The following is a 22,408-nucleotide window of genomic DNA, read 5'->3' on the forward strand; positions in this document are numbered from 1 at the left end:
TTTTTTTTTTTTTTTGGCGCTGTATATGTTGTGAATCCTCTTTTTATCTCCCTTGACACTAATTGATTTATTAGCAATTTATTAGGGAAGGTGAAATCATCTCTCTCCGCTGAGACTGTAGCTCATGACAAGAGAGTCTCACTGTCTAGACCAATGGAGGCGGTGAACAGGATTCAGCGGGAAATAGATAGAGTTTTAATAGAGTTTTAATTAGCTATCTCAGCTCCTCTTTTTAGCTCTCGCGCGCCTGTCCCCGTCCCATCTGTCTTCCAGAGCGGAAGGGTTTCTGGTGTACCATGTCCCAGGCGAAGTTGGCCAGCCAGTAGACGGTGGGGTTGACGCCGCTCACGAACTGCAGGTGTTTGGATTTACTGACGCGCTCCTGGATGAGGAAGAGGACGAAGCTGGCCGGGATGAAGGACATGGCGAAGATCACGCAGATCGACACCACCACATCCGTAGAAGTCGTTGCCCTGCAAGAGACGAAAATAAGATTATTTGGTGAATTTACGCACTCAAGTATATTCTACAGTTTCTGCTGAAATGTCATTCAGATCATCTCAGTGTTAGGACTACTGTATATTTTAAAGGGCACCTATTATGCAAAATCCACTTTTACATGGTGTTTGGACATAAATGTGTGTTGGCAGTGCGTGAACACAACCACCCTACAATAATAAAAATCCACCCACTCCTCATTTTTATATCCCCTTTAAACCAAGTCAGTCTCTGTCACATGTATGTTCCCGTTTAGTTCCTGTTTTTCCTTATTTGGTTTAGTTCCTGTTCTAATTATTAGTTAATCATCATTTGTTCTGTTTCACCTGTGTTGATTAATTATCTCCTTTGCTCCTTTTGTTTGCCTGTCTTTATAAGCCATCAGTTTCTGTTCACCCTTTGTCCTGGATTGATGTTATAGTATGTGTGTTGATGCTGAGGAATTCTCGTGTCCTTTGTTTTGAAGTTAGAATTAAAGACTATTTACATTTACTCTATTGTCGTCTGCTTGACTACAACCACGAATCTGTGACAGTCTCACTAGGCCTGCTGTTTTGACACTCACCGCAGTGTGATGTCACATCTCGGAGGGCCGGGCCACGGGGTTAAATTAAATACCAGTAATTTGACGAGTGCAAACATTAGTAAAACGCATTACATGATTAATTTGAATACTCTCCTCCCTTAAATTTTGCATCTGATAGGGAAACTCCTACAAATGCATATTCAATAAGGTCAGGGCGCAAAAATAACTGTGTCCACGCCTTTTCAGCGCTAATTCGTTACTGTGCGTCTTTAGTAAAACCTGACAGTACTATTTTAACGCCAAAAGACGGTTTGCACTAGCGCAAGCTATTAGTAGAACTGGCCCTTTGTGCTTGTTTTGTCATAAAACAATAATAATAATAATAATTATTATTATTCCAAAATACAGTTACTTTTTTGAGCACAAAACAAAATAGATTATGCATGCAAATAAACAGTGTTCTCCAGGGCTGCAGTTACCCGTTTGTGGGTCCAGTACACAATACAAACGTTGACAAAGCATTTTATGGCACATAATTACACAGCCTTTCCTTCTTTATGTACCAAAACTAATACACACTTTTGCAGTATTATATCACCACTGAAATGTCATTCAGATGATCTCAGAGTCAAGACTTTGAGACTGTAAGCTTGTTTTGCCATAAAGTCGATTAAAAACATATGAATGGCTCTTTATATAAGTAAATAATGTTACATAATTGCCTTTACCTTTATATATACAGTATAAATATTTACATATATTTATTACACGATTTATATATTATATTAAAATTTATTTTTTGGATGTGTGCAAAATATCTCATTTAAATGCATGTGTTGCAGACAGAGAAGCACATGTAACAATCAAATCACATTTAACGTTTGGTTAACTGACTTGATGTGTTGGTTCAGCACATTTTCATGTGAAGAAATATTGCATTCCATGTATAAATTATTGTTCATTCTTTCTCTTACCAGTTGAAATGTTTTAGTTTGGCACCAAATTGGTTCTGATGCTTTTTTTTTAAATGTCTTTTGTGGAAACCTATTTGATTTTAAAACATATTGTGGAAAATCTGATTAATCAAATTGATCATCAGCAGATTTATCATTGATCAAAATAGTTGTAAGTTGCAGCCTTAGGTGAAACATACTATAACAACGTAAAATTATGTGAAAATTATACAGTCAGCTGATAATTATTGCAAAATAAACCCAGCCATGGGGATCAGGACCCCAAAATGTATAGTATATTAAAGTGCATTATCTGTATATTTTCTTAAAGGTGCCATAGAATGTATTGATACACTATTTAAAATTGTTCTCTGATATCTACATAGAAGGTATGTGTCTTAGGTAAGGGCAACAATTCTCCAGAAATGGCTTTACATGTCCATTTACGGCCCTAGGATTTGTCCCTAGACTTAAATGGTTTGTTATTACCTTATTTGGAAGGGTCATGAATAATAATGTTGAGCTCTGCTCTGATTGGTGTTTCACAGCGAGGCTCATTTCAGTAGCTCACACAGCAAACAGATCTCTACTGTCCGGCGTGAACGATGGAGATATTAGGCATCCAACCTTATATGTTTGAACCTGTATGAGACGAAGATACAGATTTTGAGAGATTTTGCAAGAATGTTTAGTGTACCGTGGTGTGAACATGATCGCTGCGAGATGCTGGTGGAGTGAACGAGGCTTGAGAGAGAGTTGTGAGTGACGGTACGGACCCAGCCTCTGTGTTGCCAGATCCAGCTGTTATAAGCGTTTTTGGACTTGTCTTTTCCACTTTTTTGTCACTTTAGAAAGTTAATAAAGTAGGACGTTGCAGTTTAGGGTCAGCGATATCTTTAACTTATCTTAATTGCTCAAGATTTGAAATAATTTTGGTTTATATTTATTAATTTATAGTTTTTTGTTTGTTTTGCAGAGCAATATCTGGAAACACTGCATTGATGATTTGACTGTGCAGGTCCGTCTGGCCTAGAACATGGGCGGGTATATGCAAATGTTGGGGCGTAAACATTAATGATCCCAACTGTAATGTCACAGTCAGTGTTATGTTGGGATTCGCCTCTTTTTCAGTGGTCTTTTGCACGCACGAGATTTACATAAGGAGGAAACAATGGTGTTTGAGGCTCACGGTATGTCATTTCCATGTACAGAACTCTTATTATTCAACTATGCCAAGGTAAATACAGTTTTCCATTCTATGGCACCTTTAAAGCTTCAGCTAAGAAAATAATATTCATTATAATCAGGGTTACTATAATTCACTAATACTATTAAAAACATATTTGTGAAATAGAATAAAAAAAATAAAAAATAAAAATAATGAAAAACTTGACCTAAACAACCTTGGCACGTTACTGAAATTAGTTTAAGTTAAAGCATTAAAATTAATAACTGAAAATAAATCAAAACTGAGGTAAAACCTTTTTAGTTTTTAGAATTTTTAGAGATAAAAATTTAACTTAAATAGTAAAATAATAATAAAAACTACAAATAATAAATAAATAAATAAATAAATAAATAAATAAATAAATAAATAAATAAATAAATAAATAAATAAATAATAACTAACTAACTAAACAAAGCACAAAATTGAAAAAAAAAAAAAAGGACAAACAAAATTACTAAAAATTAAAATGATTAATTGTCACGCTACGGCAGAGGTGTAAAGTACTTGAGTAAATGTAACTAATTACTGTACGTAAGTATCTTTTCGGGTACTTTGTAGTTTTACTGAGTATCAAAGACATTAACAACTTTTACTCTCTACTTCACTACATTTTTGAATGAGTATCTGTACTCTTTACTCCACTACATTTGAAATGAGTGTTGCAGTTACACATTACATTTTGCATGGCACCTAGCTTTTCTGCAGCAGTTTATTTCTGCTACAAAATATGTTATATCACCAACTACAGGGCACTGAAAGTACTATATCTTGTGCATTTTGCTCTTACTCACTCAAACTTGTCAACAAGGTTACTTTTCGTGAATGTGAGTTTCTTAGCCAGTAGTTGTGAATCACAGGTGTTTTATATATGAGATGAGGACACGACTGCAGCTGACAATGAGGCCGAAACCAGCACGTCCAGTGCAAGAAGACTTTGACTTTTTAATTTTACTTAACATTATTTGATTTATCCGTTATACTGAAGAGACCTTTTTGAATGATATTGTTTTTGCAATTTTGAGGTGTTCAGTTTTATTTTGGTTTTAGAAAATAAGCGTGATGGCTCTCCTCACAAATCAGCTCTTTCTTGTTTTTGTTGTGTTTTCTGTGCCTTGTCTTGAACTTTTATGTCACTTCCTGTCTCCCATGGTGTATATACAGCCCTAGTGTTTCTTTAGTTCTTTGTGAGTTGTTGAATGTAATGGTTGTCTGTTTGCCTGTCATTCTGTTCTTTGTTCCCTGTGGTTTTTGGCTTATTCTTTGTTCTAGCTTTTCCATGAAATATCTGCACACAGATCCTTGCCTCTGCCTGTTTTCCCCAGCTTCTCCACAATGTTAGAGTCAAAGAGACTGTTTTACAGTCTCTTTGACTTGCACATCTTTGAGCCTATATTTAGTATAAGTAAAATACTTAAGTACTGTTAAAATCAGATACTCTAATACTTTTACTCAAGTTGTTTTGGAATTGGTGACTTGTAACTTGTAGTGGAGTAATTTTCACTGTAAGGTATCTGTACTTTTACTCAACTATGGTTTTCAGGTACTCTTTACACCTCTGCGCTACAGTGAGATTAAACGCACAAAGATGACAATGAAGAATTTCCAGTAAAACTTGAATATTCCACAGAAGAGTAATTCACAACAGGCAGGCTGGTCACACACGTAGGGAACATTCACAACACCCGACAAGGGAAGACAGGACAGACTACACTTTAAATACTGGAGTAAATTAAGATAATTAACAAGACACAGGTGAATGGAGGTTAACTAATGATGACTAGACGAGAACAGGAACAGGAACGACCAAATATGGGCGCATGAGGGAGAAAACACAACAAAACAGGTCCATAGGTCTGACATTAATAAAACGCTAATTAAAACTCTTAATAAAATCTAGGATATTTAGTTTAGTATTTAGTATTTAGTATTAATGCAATTATTATTTTATAAAGATGTGTCTGATTCTCGGAGCAGTAGTTACAGCATACAGAGTCCCTGAGATCTAGACTCCAAATCTGTTGGTTACCATCTTACATTTCTGGGAAAATAACAAAACACAATATTCTGAGAAATCATGATTAAAAGCCAAAAAAAGAAAGAGAGAGAAAAAAAAAAAACACACACACCTGCAGAAGCTGGTCTAGTAACATCACTTTTAAACAGAGATGCCTATCTGGGTTTCTGAGAAACGGCTCTTCAGTAGGTCACACTTTACTTAGAATAAAACTAAAAACTCTCTACAAAATCCAGCTCATGCACATTATTCTGGGAAAACTGGGCACGTTTCATTCTCCCCCAGAGATCTGACGCTGATCACATGGCCTCTCACGCAGTGAAGGTGACTGAGTTTCAGGACTGTATTATTCTTGATTAGAGGGAAGTGACGCCCCCGTTACAGGCCGGGTGACGCTCGTTTAACCTGGATGCTCATTTACAGCAGACGATCATTTCTGACCCCTCACTTCTCTCCTGTCAAACCATTCATCTTCACAGCAAATACTGTGTGATCAACACACCTTCACAAGCTGGGTTTAATTGTGCATGAACACACACACACAGTGAACACATCTCCGTTTTGTAAGGGAACTGTATTAATCAAAGTGAGACAAACACAAAAACTACAAGACTTTTGAATATTTTTAAAAGAAGTCTCTTCTGCTCACCAAGGCTGCATTTATTTGATCCAAAATACAATAAAAATCATGAAATATTATTTAAAATGACCCTTTTCTATGTGAATATCTGTTAAAATGTAATTCATTGCTGTGATCAAAGCAGAATTTTCAGCATCATTTCTCCAGTCTTCAGTGTCACATGATCCTTCAGAATCACTCTAATATTTGCTGCTCAAGAAAATTATTGTGATTATCATATAATCACATTTGTTATCATATTTGATGCTAAAATCAGTTGTGCTGCTTTTTCATGATTATTTGATGAATGGAATTATATAATAGATAAAAAGAAAAGACAGAACAGAAAAAGAGGTATTTTTGTTGTTGTTTTATAAAGAAAACAAGCAGTTATAAAAAAAAAGAAAACAAATAGATAACACAGAATTAGAATTGAGAGTGTTAGAGTTACAGGGTTAAGTAAAGATGGAAGAGATGTGTTTTTAGCTGATTCGTGAAGATGGCTAAGGACTCAGCTGCTCAGATTGAGTTGGGCAGATCATTCCACCAGGAGGAACATTAACTTAAAAGTCCGTGAAAGTAATTTTGTGTCTCTTTGGGATGGCACAATAAAGTGATGTTCACTTGCAGAACGCAAGCTTCTAGAGGCACACAGGTCTGAAGTAATGAATTTAGGTAAAGGGGTGCAGAGCCAGTGCTGGTTTTGTAGGCAAACATTAATGCCTTGAATTTTATGCGAGCAGCTATTGGTAGCCAGTGCAAATTGATGAACAGAGGTGTAACGTGCATTTTTTTCGGCTCATTAAAAATTAATCTTGCTGCCGCGTTCTTTTTCATGAGTGTATGTCTCTAAATAGAGGTTTTGTCATAGTTACCTCACTTCTGTGTACAATTTTGACCCAAAGCATCACTATGTAACAGAAAATGTTAAACTAGGTATTCGATGTAATGAAAATACATGTATATTAATGTGTATACTGTATGTGTATTATGATGTCAGTGCTCTAGACATGTGCTCTTGAGCATGTCATAATGTGTGTATGTGTGTGTGTGCGCGCGTGTGTGTGTATACGTTTTTGTGACAAATGAGGACATACATTTTTATAATGACAAAGGTATGACAGGTATTACAAGCAGAAGGTGACTTTTCCTGTAAGGGGTAGGTTTAGGTGTAGGGTTGGTGTAGGACAATAGCACATACATGTTGTACAGTATAAAAACCATTACGCCTATGGGATGTCCCCACTTTTCACAAAAACAAACATATGTGTGCATGTGTGTGCATGCATATGTGTGTGTGTGCGTGTGTGTGTGTGTGTGTGTGCGTGCGTGTGTGCGTGCATGTGTGTGTGTGCGTGAGTGTGTGTGTGTGAGTGTGAGTGTGTGTGTGTGTGTGTGTGTGTGTGTGTGTGCTGTACTCACAGCGCTGCAAATGAGAGCTGTTCTTTGGTGAGGTTCAGTGGGTGGTTGAATGTGGTGATGCCGAACTCTTCCGCTCGCCGTCCAGCTGGCAGATTTCCTCTCAGAACGCCGTTACTGGCCACGTTCAGGAATGACACGAGCGAATGCCAACCCTTATTATAGAACCACACCTACACACACACACACACACACACAGAGTTATGTCACCACTAGTGCTATTATTGTGAACTAAAACTATTAAAAACCGTTTGTGTTAGTTGACATTAAGCTGAAATATAATAAAATATCATAAACGGAAAATACTGTACTGATACTGTAAATACTGCTGCTCACCTTCACATTGTCTCTGGTCCCCAACTCCACCAGAAACAACCGAAGGGCCTGGAAAATCCACTCAGTCTCATTAAACTGCAGAGAGAAAGAAAGACAGAGTTTGTGTGCGAATCACAAGGTTTTGTAAACATTACAGATTTTTCTTGTTGTAAATATTGTTTTTGAAAGAAATTAATACTTTTACTCAGCAAGGATTCGTTAAATTGATCAAAAGTAAGAGTAAAGGCATTTATAATGTAACAAAATATTTCCAATTCAAATAAATGCTGTTCTTTTGAACTTTCTATTCATCAAAGAATCCTGAAAAATAAAAGGTATCACGGTTTCCACAAAAATATTGGGCAACACAACTGTTTTCAACATTGATAATAATCAGAAATGTTTCTTGAGCAGCAAATCGGCATATTAGAATGATTTCTGAAGGATCATGTGACACTGAAGACTGGAGTAATGATGCTGAAAATTCAGCTTTGATCACAGGAATAAATTATATTTTAACAGATATTCACAAAAACATTTATTCTAAATTGTAATAATATTTCATAATAAATAAATGCAGCTTTGGAGAGCAGAGGAGTCTTCTTTTCAAAAACAGACCCCAAACTTGTGTATTTTACACATTTTTCAACACCCAGTTGTACAAACTCATTTTTGATACAAATGTAATGTTACTCCCTTCAAAAGCATTAAACCAACAAGGAAAAAATCTAATTTTTATTGACTGGATTTTACAGAACTTCAGGTAAACAGGTGTTTGAATAAATCATGATAACAGATCATGTCCAAAAAAATCCTACTGTATCTCAGAGAGAAACATCATTTTGCTCCCTAATGTTAAGAACAGCCTTTGAGTCGGGAGAGTGTCTATTGCTTAAAATGCTGACACAGCAGCGGTCAGTGTTCGGCCTGATCTGAGATTCACACACTCAGTACAAGACAGATATCAGACACTAATGCTAATGTTTGCTGCTCCAGACGACACTGTAAATACACCATGAACACTAATATCCTTCACACACACACACACACACTCTCTCTCTCTCTCTCTCTCTCTCTCACAGAGAAGGTGCCAAAATCTCTCTGGGTCTGAATGAGGGGGAGTGGAGGACGCTAACGTCCTGCTATTAGCATTACAGCCGTCCATCACAGAGCTAAGCAGCATTAAAATCCCATCAGATGCCCAGACTCTGGCGTGCTGCCGGAGAGGATTCAACCGCGTCACATTTAGAGCCAAAACTGGGCCGGCTAATGCTAAGAAATAATGAAATGCAGCTAGAATTGTTAGGATAGCAAAATTCCAGCTCGAAAAGCATTTATTTAAAGCATTTATTGTTGATATAAGAGACCATGCCTCCACTCAATTGGCACTGTTAGTTTATAGAAACTAGCCAAATATGGCACATGCAAACACTGACAGGCTTCTATCCTCAAAAAAATATGTTAAATTTCACTTTGATTTTAAGGACATATTTTGTGTACTTTTGTACAACAAATGCATTCTGTGCTGTTTGTTCAATGGTGACTTTATGTTGAATGTAAAATGAGAAAATTCTAAAAATGAACAGACTGACTATTTATTGTACTTTAGATATTTTAATAAACAGCAAACTCTTGGAAAGATATGCACCAATGAAATGACTGATAGTAACAAATTATGATTTAGAAAGTACTTTTCTCAGCTTGTAAATGTCAGTGGATTATTCTTTTAAAACGATCATTTGTCAAATCAAACTGAACAGTTTACTTAAAAATGACTGATTCAACTGCAAAAAATACAGTGAAAATTGTAAAAATGTGAAATATAAATGTCATTACTCCAGTCTTCATTGTCACATGATCCTTCAGAAATCATTCTAATATGCTGATTTGCTGCTCAAGAAACATTTAGCATTATTATCAATGTTGAAAAAAAATTTTTTTGTGGAAACTGTGATACATTTTAATTTTAAGGATTCTTTGATAAATAGAAAGTTCATAAGAGCAGCATGTATTTAAAATATAAATCTTTTGTAATATTATACATCTTTACTGTCACGTTTGATCAATTTAATGCATCCTTGATTAATAAAAGTGTTAATTCCTTAAATAAGCATTTTAATACAATCATGACATTGTATTGTTAAAACCGCTACATAAATAAAGGTGACTTGACTTGACTTGACAGAACATGCATTACATCTGAGAGATGCAAAAGACTTTTAGTATTGTTTATTGTAAATTAAAATCATCTATAGGTTATAAATGAGCTAAATCATGTTGCTCATAGAGGGTTTAATCCAGAAAGCAATTCTGTTCTGTAATGCAGGGTTGATTCTGTAGCGTACAGGACGTTTGCCCGTCTTCAAAAGACCACAGTCTATGAGGGAATTTATTAAAGGGAATAAAGAGTTATCTAAACTTCAGGAGAGCAACATATATCCGTTTCTAAATATTAAAAAATTCAGCAGAACTGCAGTGTGGGAAAAACATGATCTCCATATTTGATAAGCGAATGCTAAGTGGAGAGCTGGTGGGAATTTTCACTGAATTTAAATCCTTTCAAAGGCCTGAAAAGCTTCACACTGCATTAAAAAAAACAGTAAATAAAACACACTTCTCATCACGACGCGTGCTCAAGCTGCTCATGCATATTAAGATGGAGATTTCCCACCATGTTTTGATACTTAAGTGATAAACATATAAGCAAATAGAAGAAATTATTGGAACGAGCAAATGATACTTGCTACTTGTTAATGAAAATGAATGTGGATAAAAAAGCTGTCTGTAATAAACAAATGCACATTGTTATGATAACTACAATAAAACTGTGATCATTTGGTTTTAATCACCACTGCTATCAAAAAGAAAAAACGCTAATATTCTGAAGCTCCTCTTATGAATTTTTATATCATGCATTTGAATGCAATTCAAAGACCAACCTAAAATGCAGAGCATAATAAATGGAAAGGTCCTGTCAGAAGTCAGATCTCTGTGGTTTGTAAACTGCAGGGAGGTTTTGGCATCAGCTCGATCAGAAGCATATCAGAAATGGCCGTAATGCTACACTTGAGCAGTGATTTCTGGAGGGCAGGTTGGCAGTAATGTCTAACGCCCATCACTCTCACCTGTGAAATGTTGAGCAATGATTTGAAGTCGTCGATCACTGCTGTAATGTCAGATTCATTGAGTGTGACCTGTGAATTCACGCCGCCCACCGAGATCCCGCCGTACCTGCACACACACACACACACACACATTGGCAATCATGCTGCTTTGATCTTATTTCATTATTCACATTCTGTGGCATGATTGTGTGTTGTTACCGTATTTTTCCTGATTTCTGGTAGCTCTTGAGCAGGAAGTCGGTCATGTTTCGGGCCGTGAGGTTCTGCAGGGTGTCTGTGGTGTTCTGAGTCCTCTACAAAAGAAAACACACACCAGACAAAACCATTACAAACACACACACACACACACACAAGTAAAAAGTTCTGTCAGTAAACATTATATGTGTTGGGTTATTAAAGTCAAGTGAAAAAAAACAACAAAAAAAACAAACAAAAAAAAAGATAAAATAAAATGTATATAAAATTTTTTACTTAATCTAGTTGATGTACTAAAATAATTAAATAAAATAATAATAAAATAAACTAATTAAAACCAAAACATAAATAAAATTACTAAAACTTCACTATATATATATATATATATATATATATATATATATATATATATATATATATATTGCACTGACTAATCGACTAGTCGACTTTAATACTCTGCCAAGACACTTTAAGCTTGACATTATCTAGGGCTGTAAAAAAAATAAAAATAAAATAAAAATTTGTATTTCAAATATTCATCAAATTTAAAATAAAAATGTACATTTTAATGCACAAACGTTGCATTCAAATTTTAGGTGTGTGTCAGGCAGCTTTATCAGTGGTGCACAAGATGCGATGACGATGTAAGTGTCGTTGCATTTTAATGTTTTTCATAGCTTATCCAGTTGGACCCACTGGATGCGGCGCTGCTGCGTTGTTCATTCAAAATATTACAGAAAAAGGGAACATCAATGAGGAGAAGATGTTGTTTACGTCAAAGCTGAAACTAAGTCGTTCACGCAGAATGCATATTTATCAAATTTTCTAGATGGACATCTATCACCGTTGCACTCGCATCTCCCACAAGAGAGCCGTATGTCTAGAAGGCCATGTACAATTAATGTAAGTTGAACTTTTAAAAAACATGTTTCAAGACTTTATGGCGGTTTGTGATTGGTTTTGGGTCCTTCGTATTAAACTATACATGCATACATGCATGATGCTGTTTTGTTTCTAATTGTTTAAGCAAATAAATTAATTAATTATATATAGTTTATAAACATTAATTTAAACATTATGCACTTTTTTCAAAGATAGTCGTGTTATTTTATTGCTTTGAAGAAACGTGCATTTGTAATATTTTGCTTGAGGTGGCATCTTGTGGCATCAGGAGAGAAGCCAAAAGCTTTTTTTTCCCCCCTAAAATATATTATGCCTTTTAAATTTTAATATAATTATATATTATGATATATTATGATTATATTTAAGTATAAAATTCAAATTTAGTTTTTCAGCCATTTTGACAGCCCTAACATCGACTAGTTGCTGGTCCTATAGAGGGCGCAACAGGATAACAAATCTTTGAAGTCCACATTTATGCTCAGTTTCCAAACAGTTAAAATGACAAATAAATGCATACCCTGAAAGCGCTTCACAAGACGTGTGATTATACCACCTGGATGCAAGAAATTGAACAGGAGAATGCAAATTTTAAACAGCTTATTGTAGAGGTAAGTTAATCGCCGTTCTAATCTAATGCGCTGCTGCATTATAACACACACATACAGACAGTAGCTCGTACATCACACGCAGATCGCGCGCACACTGAATCATTCAGTAGCGTGGAAATGTATTGTCAACATTGTTCTGTGATTTCTCAATAATATAGCTTAGAAACTGAAAAGTTACAAACAGGTATTTCTTAATAACTAAAAACCACAGCTTCACTATTAGAAGAGAGACGCTGCCAGATAGAATGAATTCACACACGCAATCAGTCTCTCACTAATGCATTCATTTAAATGTAATCTTTACTCTGTTACTTTATCTGTTTCTGATTTAGAACAAGCAGAAATCAGTGAGAAATATAACGACCCAAAGACAAAAGAACTGATAAAAATGAGCTGTTATAGGAGCAATACTCATGTGGGCAGCACTGTATCAAATTTCAGATAAACATCTTTTACTATTTAAAAAAAATAATAATTTCCCTCGTGGAAAAAAAAAAAAGTCATTTTTTACTACCCTTGTGGGGACAATGTAACAAGAACACACACACACACACACACGTTTGTTTCTGTGAATTGTGGGGACTTTCAATAGACTTTCCATAGACTTCTATTACTTTTCTACTGACCAAACAATATTTCCTATCCCCTAACTCAACCCATTACAGAAAACATGTTTGCATTGTTACACTTTCAGACAAACATAATTTACTATTTTTAATCATTTTTTCTCCCTCGTTGGGACCAAAGGCCGTCAAAAATGTCAGGTTTTATTATCCGTGTGGGGACATTTAGTCCCCACAATGCAGCATAAACAAGAACGAACACACACACACACACAGATTCTTTCAAACAAACCAGAATAACAGAATAAAAGTGTGATTTTCTCCAGTGAGATTCAGGATCAGTGTGAAACTAATGACACAGACTCCCTTCCACAGAAACTGGCCTAAATGAAAGCACTCTGACACGCACACACACAGGGTTGCATTGTCGGAGGCTTGTGATTTGTATAATGAACATCTATTTGATGCTGATTCACAGAGCAGGAACAGAACTATTCCAATAATGCTTTTACCTTGAAATCAAAACGGTGGTTTTGTGGCTTTTAGTCCACATCTATCAAACCAAAATTGCCCAGTTACTCGCTTTATTCCTTTCCTGCTCAAAAAAAAAAAAAAAAAAAAACTGCAGAAGACCAACAGAAGACAAACATTGAGCTTTGCATTTAATGACAAAATGAAGATACACTTTTGTGCATTTCATTCACTGCATGTCAGTAAAATATTAGTGATGTCAGCACTTTGGGAACGGCATTCAGCCAATCACATTTGACGACAGGAACTGATAGTTTATACATATAATAAAGCGCAACTGAACCTGTACCATTCTTCAGCAGCCTATTGTTGTTTTTATTATTATTATTTTTCCCTATTGGGATTTTTAAAAGTCTTTGTTAAAGAGTTATAGCCCACAAACTAAACCAACTAGCCATGAAGTAATTTACAACATTACAAACTTTGATTTGAAGCAAAAATGTATTTGAAAATCAAACTTAAATAAATAAGATTGTGAACTTAAAGACTTAAATGATGGGAAAGAACTACAATCCCATGAAGCATCACAAATGACAAATGAAAAAAAAAATAAATAAAACAATTAAAATGGACAAATACTAACCAACTGATTGAAAATGTTGATTATGTATACAAAAACAACATATTTTAAATTAATTTCAGATATGTACAAATAGTTAAGTATTTGGGAGTGCAGGGAGATTCTGTTAGGTTATTCACTGCCCTTTATAGGAATGGGCGGGGCTAAAGAGTTTATATTCTCTGATTGATTGGGATTGTTTACAGAACCATGGGTATTGTAGTTTTTCACCAGGAATTCTGTTTTTGAACAGGATTATTTTAAAACTGAGTTGGCTTCAACAAAGCATAAACCATCAATTAACAATTTTGTAGCTCACAAGAGATCTGTCTTTAATGGTTTATAAAATATCGTTCAAAATCAATTCCCATATAAAGAAATTAATGTCATTTTTAGCCGACTGTTGTGCTTAATTACCTGCATCAGATCAATATCAAAGAGGAAATCATGGTTCATGGCTGTAACATAAAGGCGATCAAAAGTCAAGCCCTCTGATATGTGCTGCCTCAAATTTCAATAGGAAATATGTCAAAAATCGTGTTCATCAAACTGTTTTATGGGGTCTTTGTTCCCTCCAATTAAGTCTATTTCTCAGCCCTCGCAAATGACTGCAGCCTGCTAGATATCACATCAAATCTTCATCGTCTGTCATCATCTCCTGCTCTCCTCTCAGCAAAATTAAACGGGAGCTTTGCCAACAAATCTAACAGCCAAATATTGGACAGAAGCTGGAGTACCGTAGCAATCCGAATATGTTCATGACTGCAAATACAAGCATGATAGAGTCAGAAATGAGCAAATTACACTCACATTACACATTATAAAGGAATACTTCGATGTGGAGGGATTGTTTATAGCGTAATATGCATAAACCCATATTCCTGTTGTCAGTCCTGTGTCCTGTTTTGTCTTGTGGTTTTCTGTCTCGTGCTCCCCTTGATTTTGTTTATCCTCTTGTATGCCCATATTTGGTTTGGTTCCTGTTCCTGTCCCATTTAGTTAATTCAGTTAATTATGTCCCACCCGTGTTTGATTATTCATCTCGTTTGCGTTTAGTTTATAAGCCCTGTGTTTCCCTGAGTCTCATGTCCGGTATTAACGTCGATGTCTTGGAGGCTAACACAGAAAGTGTGTCTCTTCCCTGCTGTGTGTTACCCTATTTGGATTTCATTAAAAGACTGGTTTTTGAGTTACTCCTCATCTCCTCGCTTCCCTTGTGTGTGCTAATCGTGACACCTGTATGTATATACTGTAAAAAAGCCTAAAATAAAGTTTTTAATAAGCAAATATAAGAACCATTTTGATATTGATAGTAATATTTCCAGATGAACACTTACTGGACTGAAGCAGCTCGGCTTTATTTGATTCTCCAGACATTTCGTAGAAAAATCTGTGAGTCTCAAATCTGATCATTAGGCTTTTAAGGGACGTTTATTTGTTATTATTGTATCTTTGGATCACATTGCATTATATGTTTGGATCATATAAATCTGATCTTACTAAGACAGTATTGGAGATATAGAGTGACGAATGATATTTATATTATTTTATGTAAGTGTCTGCTATACCAGGGGTCACCAACTGGCGGACTCTAATCCAGACCGTGAGGTGCCTCCATGTGGACTTTGCGGATTTAAGGAGGTGAATTTGGGACAGAAAGACAAGAATTGTGATACGGCTTAATGTAATGACTTCACATTAAACTTCAAAAGGATTTCATTGAATAAGCATGGGCGCTGCACGTTTCAAAGTCAGATGCTACGCTGCTTTGTGTACAGCCGTTACCGGGGAAACCACTATATTTCTACCATTCCGAAAGCACCACCTGCTGGCAGAGAATGAATTGGCATTTTCAATAAGTCCGTCTGCTGTTTTTGTTCAGACCATTGTGAAAATCAACCCATGTTGTAAATGTGAACTGGTGGATCGACAAAATGTATTATGAACATTTAAACAATTAAGACAAAAAAAAAAAAAAGTTATTTAATTAATAAAATAGTTGATTGATAATACTTGTTTAAATTCATATAATAATTGACACTTTTGACTCTTCTTTAAAACTTTAAAAAAGGTTCATCATTTTATAAAACTTTGTTTTGTGAAAACCTGTAGGCCTATCTGAACTGTAAATTTAATTTTAATTTTATTTGTGCAGGTCTTAAAAAAGGTCTTTATGGCCTCGTTTCACAGACAGGGCTTAGACTAAGCCAGGATTAGGTCAGAGTTCAATTAAAATGTTTAAGTGATTTTTATAAACATGCCTTAGGGAAGAAAAAAAAAAAAGTACTGGTGTGCATCTTGAGAGAAAACAAAGGTACTGACATATTTTAAGATATGTCAGTGCAAGATACTTTCAGTTAAAACATCTCAGTCATGCATAGGCTTAAACCTTGTTTGTGAAACCTGGGGAAAAGTCTTAAATTAAGGCTTAAATATCCTGCAGATACTGGCAAAACCCTAAATTCCTGTTTTTAGGAAGGCCTATTTAATTGTCCAGACCTCGGCTGGTGAGGAGGGTTCATTACTGGACCTCAAGCAGTTTTAGTTGAGGATCCTATACTGATCCAGTTGAAGACTGTTTTGAAGATATCACTGATTTACATCACAAGCATAAGAATTTCATCTTACGTTCTGGCTACATAAATATTAGCATCTGATACAAAAATGAGTCCATATAATATCCGATTTCACTGAAAATCACATAGTTTGGTGAATCTCCACTTGATTCCTATGGGACAGGTGGATGACTAAACTAAAATCAGTCTATATTCAGATTCCTCACGGAATCTGTGGAGGATGACAAACGCAGTTGTGTATAAGAGTGAAGTTATAGGAGGAAAAAAGAAATAAAAGGGCTTTGTTGTGCATTTCATATCAAGAAAAAAAATCAACAGAGAAAGACAGCGGACTGATTATTGTGTCTCTAAAACTCCACAGTCCGCAGTCAAACACACGCTTAACGAACACCTAACAACACCACCTGCCATCGTCATGGAAACCGGCAATTCATTAAGAAACCCGTGTAGAGCATCCGCCTCCTCTCTTTCACTTATCAAGGACACAGATAGAAAGAGAGCAGATGAAGAATGAGTTTGATAGCCGATCAAAGAAAGACAATGTGCTCGTGTTAGTGCTACAGCAAGAAAATAATCAATCAAAACTCTTTCACGGAGCCGTTTGACACAACAGATGTGGAAGGTGTTTGAAAAGGTCGCTGGGATAATGATGCCGTTTAGCATTTCAGTGCAGTGATTTTCAGATACAGACACAGATGTAATTAAGAGGCAAGCAGTGTTGGGCAGTAGAGTCGCTCATAGTTTAACTACATTTCTCAGTAGCATCACTGTTTTCTGAATCAAATAGCTTTTCAGTAGCGAAGCTCTATTATTGATCAAGAAGCACGGTAGCGTCAACAAAATCTAATGTAACATTTTCCAAAGCATTTCTGAAACTCAATCTCAAATCAGAAATATAACAGCTAAGGATCACTGATCCTGGATCAGTAAGTGACGCCACCGCCACTAAACCTCGTAACGCCATTGGCTTCTCAAACTGTCAGTCAAACCTCATTATTCCTCCCGCCTCTCTCGTCAATGAAGTGCGGCGCACAGTTTGGAGCATCTCAGATTTCTGAAGGTAAATAAAAGAACTGTTGATTGAATAAGCACAGCGTTTTCTTCACTCGAGAAACACTATATTTATACAGGCTAATGTTTTTTTGTTTTTAAGAGCAGAGACGAGTGTCTTAGTCTAGCATTTGTTGTCGAGTCTTAGCCAAATAGCTTGTGCGAAGCGCTGGATCTTTTATAATATGATATATTTTGGCTAAATAACGAAAAAAAAAAAAAAAACTGAGCGCCCACATAGTGACAGAAAACTGTATAATCTGCAAGTTCATAAAAACGTAAATGCGATACACAGCTGCCTCTGATGTGGCGGTAATGACGGGGGAAAACATTCGCTGGTCAAAAACTTCGTATTTGATCTTGATTTTGGTGAAATGTTAATAATATAATGACACATGCAACGATGCGAATAAACGTAGCCTATCTGTAGGCCTATACATTTATATGGTAACGCTATAAAATAAGATTTCATTAATGTATTAACTAGCATGAGTAAACAATGGATACATTTATTACAGTATTTATTCAACTTTGTTAATGAAAATACAGTCGTTCATAATTAGTTCCCGTTAGTTCACAGTGCATTAACTAAGGTTAACAAAAACAACATTTAATTTTAATAATGCATTAGTAAATGTTGAAATTAACATTAAGATTAATAAATGATGTAGAAGTATTGTTCATTCTTAGTTCATGTTAACGACACTAGTTAACTAATGTTAATTAATTAACCTTATTGTTAAGTGTTACCCTTTGTATAAATGTATCTGCATAGCCTGCCCTACAATAAAGCCACAATACCAACTACCAATAGGTTTCCGGCCGACAGCAAAACATGATTTTGCCTATGTCACAATATGAGGTAAATCCGGCCCTGTACATGATACTTTTTTGTTGACAAATTGGTTTGGAACAGTTGTTGAATAAACAATTAACCTGAACTATTATGCCTGTTTATCTGCTTGACTGACAGTTTTTATTGATCACTGAGAGAGCAATGACTTGGTATGATGTCGGTTCAATAATGTAAAAATATATTTTTTTAAAAATAGCTTAGATGTAGTAATCTTTTGCCATGTTACTGTAGCTTAGCTTGCTACATTTCCCAGGGCTTTAGCTTTAGTGTAGTGAAGCTTAATTTAAAGCTGCAGTCCATACGTTTTGCCTCTTTGTCGCCATCTCTGTTTGAAAACCTGGAATTGCAGTTCCTTGTGGAATTATTTTTATGGAGGGTATATTTATATAAGTGCAAATAGCCCGCCTTCTTGGCACCAACATGTGAATGGTATAGTCAACACTGAAAAAAGACACTACTTTCACATCAGTTTCAGTGGCGTAGATGGTAAAGCGCATGCTTTTTGAAGCGATCAACCCGAGTTTGATCCCGCCTTTTGCCGAACTTTATTTCTCCCTTTTCAAATATCATATCGCTTCAGAAAGGCATTTATTTTCAATAGAAATGAAGGAAATAATCAAAAAGTTGAAAATAAAGTACCGGGTAGGGTAAGGGTAGGTGTAGGGAGGGCTTTATTGTCCCAATAAGGTGGCATCCATTTAATAATTTGAATTAAAACTATAATTTACACTCATTATTATTATTATTGCGTACTGTTTTATAATGTACGACAATACTGAGGTGCAGATAATTGCCACTATTTGCAATAAGTAGTATATAAATAGCAGAAAATCTTGCTATTTTAACAGTGTAAATAGAATCTATAGCTATTTGCACTTAGTGTAAATAGCATCCATCACTATTTGCACTTAGTGTAAATAGTATATATCGCTAAGAAAATATGCTATTTGCACTTAGTGTAAATGGCATCTATCACTATTTATTTTTATTGGGTTGTACTCTGGCACGGCTCCAGCGCGGATGATCTAATGTTTTGAGGTGAATGTGTGGCTGTCAGTGACCGCACCGGTGTGAATTCTGTATTTAGTAATCACAGATTCTAGCCTACGTCTTGGAATATTATGACCCAAATAAGAATTTTCACTGTATATTGTCATCTGAACAAGTAAGTAACAAGTCTGCCATGTTTGTTCTGACCAACTGAGGAAAAAAGCATTACAATAAACCGTGCTACCAATGGTGATTTAATCTAACGATTGATTAGCTCATATCACATCAAACCATGCAAATTATTATTATTGTTATACTTTATTCTCAAATTATTAATGTTAACAACATCGGCATTGCGTGAATATGAGTATAGTATGTATTAGCGTGTAGATTTCGATTTCTGTACAGTCTAATATCTAATTGTTATACCATTTCAATTTCATATTAAGAAATTATTTTAACCCAAAAAGCAAACTATGCTCCCTTTGAACTGGTTTTCTTTCAAATACAAATATTGTGTAATCCAGGCTATCTGTAATCAGAAGCACATTTAAAACTGGAATATAATTTAATGTCAGTTTCATATAATCCTTTCTGGTTTACAATCCGCCATCAAAATTATTTTTTGACATTTAATTATTCTAGCTGCTGTGAGAAAAGGCTATAAATGATCTACATTTTCCAAGTAGCTTGGCCAACACTGGATGCAAGATATGCATGTTAACTACCGAAAGAAAAGATTTAATTTAAAAAAGGTTAATAAATAACAACTTCAGTTTATTTGTTTTACAAAAGCTGTCGTATGGCTTCAGAAGACTTGCAATATAGTGCATAAATCACATGGACTAATTTGGGTGAATTTCTTTGGAGTTTGAAGTGGCAGATTTTACTTGAATACTGACTTAATCTGTTTCTCACACAAAGCATCATGTGACTTCTGTATACTATAAACACTAAAGAAGATATTGGTAACCAAACAGTTGCTGGCAGCCATTGACTTCCATAGTACCCACCCCCCCCATACTATGGAAGTCAATGGCTATTTTAAACCTGATTACGATCAGCAACCAAGAAAAAATTCTTGAAGGTTTGAAGTTTGGAGCGTATTGAGTCCAGAGCTTATGAAACTTGCAGATGCAGTTTAATGAATATTTATCACTGTAATGAATAGTTGATAGATTAGCATTCGTCTGTCTCTGGACCTACTCATTTGTTTTTTGCCCAGTGCATTTGAAAAATTCCCATGGAAGTGTCTTTAGAAGTGTCTTCTAAAGTCTATTTGCTCTTTTTTTTTTACTTTATTAAAACAGAACACCATATTGTTTTCTATTATCTGTTAAAATAAACTTTTAACCCTATAAATCCTACTGTATTATATTTAATATTCAAATTTCTAAGGCGATTTCTAAGGCCTTCCATACACAATCTGCTACAAGCCTTCTGTCGTCTGATTGATAGTTTAGACTTTTTTAGAAAGTAAAAGGTCTTTTATGACTATGTGGCCTAAACAGCATTTTACTATTTTAGCCACTGTTGTGCATGCAGTTTTAACTTCATATTATTTGAAAGACTACATGGAATATTTAAACATGATGAAAAGAAATGGCTAACTAGTCAGAAAGTCTAAACATTTTGTTAACTGCCCAAAACCAAAACCAAATAAATAAATATAATAAAATAAAATAAAATGTGCCCCCAGTGGTTGACACTGACAGTACATGCTAATTGTCAAAATGTTTTTTTTTTTTCTTTTATATGATGACCTTTGAAACCCTTGGTTACATGAAATGAACAAAATAATGGTATTTAAAAAAAAAAATGTATTTTTCCACACCTACCTCTTCAGGGTTTTCGTGTGTGTGTGTGTGTGTGTGTATGTGTGTGTGTTTGCTGCTGGTCTAATTAAAGCAGTATTTGATGTATCTGAAACCCTGAGGCGGCGGATAAGATTCATCCAGCCTCCATCATCCAAAAACATCCATGATTATGTTTCAAGACAAAACATATCCTGTTTGTTTGTGTGTGTAGGACTCTTCCCTTAGTTTAGTAAAACCAGTACTTCAGTAAATGTTTTCAAACTGGGTCAGCTGTGTGTGTGTGTGTGTGTGTGTGTGTGTGTGTGTGTGTGTTTTCAGCAGTACATACTCAGAAAAAGCTTGTTTACCGAGAGAGAATCAGAGTAGATTCTAAGTTTAAACTCAGCGTTGCGCAAGAGTGATTTGCATTTCTGCTGACACATCGACATAACTTCAGTCTGAGAGATTCAGGAGATGCTACAGATTAAATGTATACATACGATAATGAATGTGTGTGTCACGAGTTCAGTTTTCACCTGGATGAACAATGCTCCTTCTGCTGTGAAACCGTTGATCGTTTATTTATGGCTCATTAGTTTCTGTTCAGAGAAGCTGGACAAACCATTTCTCTATATGACAATCCACAAATTTTGTATGTGCGTGCACAGTGAACTTTCCTGGGATTATTCAGAAGATGAGTCCTGAGTTTTGAATTATAAAAAATTTTTGAATACTTTGAGTCTTAAATTTCATCATTTCACAATTTAGTGTTTGACGAGCTACAATAAAGGTTTTGTTATTGTTTTTCAAAAGTGCACATTCATGGCCCTAAATGAGAAATATTTACCAAATTTCATTAAGAAATAAACAGTTTAACCAGTATTTTAAGCAGTTTGAAAACCGAGTGTGAGTCAAACTGACCAGCAACACAACAATATGGTTTTAATGCATTAGTTAAAATGAACTTAAGTGTTATTGGTTAAATTGAAGTAATTAAGTGTTCATCTTGAAATATTAATAAAAATATAAAAGTTATCACATTTACTTTATAAAATTCAGTAGATTTCACAGCAAAAAGAGTTGA

General features: G+C 35.2%; 1 protein-coding gene across 1 annotated transcript in view; it reads right to left on the reverse strand.

Annotated features, from left to right (window-relative positions):
• Positions 1-22,408, reverse strand: part of LOC131544248 (phospholipid-transporting ATPase ABCA1) — a 188,333-nt gene that overhangs the window by 38,593 nt on the left and 127,332 nt on the right. The window contains 5 exon segments of the mRNA XM_058782324.1: positions 296-473; positions 7,261-7,430; positions 7,594-7,668; positions 10,698-10,803; positions 10,896-10,990. Coding sequence (XP_058638307.1) covers positions 296-473; positions 7,261-7,430; positions 7,594-7,668; positions 10,698-10,803; positions 10,896-10,990 — 624 coding nt within the window.

This window comes from Onychostoma macrolepis, chromosome 07 (assembly GCF_012432095.1).
Source record: "Onychostoma macrolepis isolate SWU-2019 chromosome 07, ASM1243209v1, whole genome shotgun sequence".
Taxonomy (NCBI): Eukaryota; Metazoa; Chordata; class Actinopteri; order Cypriniformes; family Cyprinidae; genus Onychostoma; species Onychostoma macrolepis.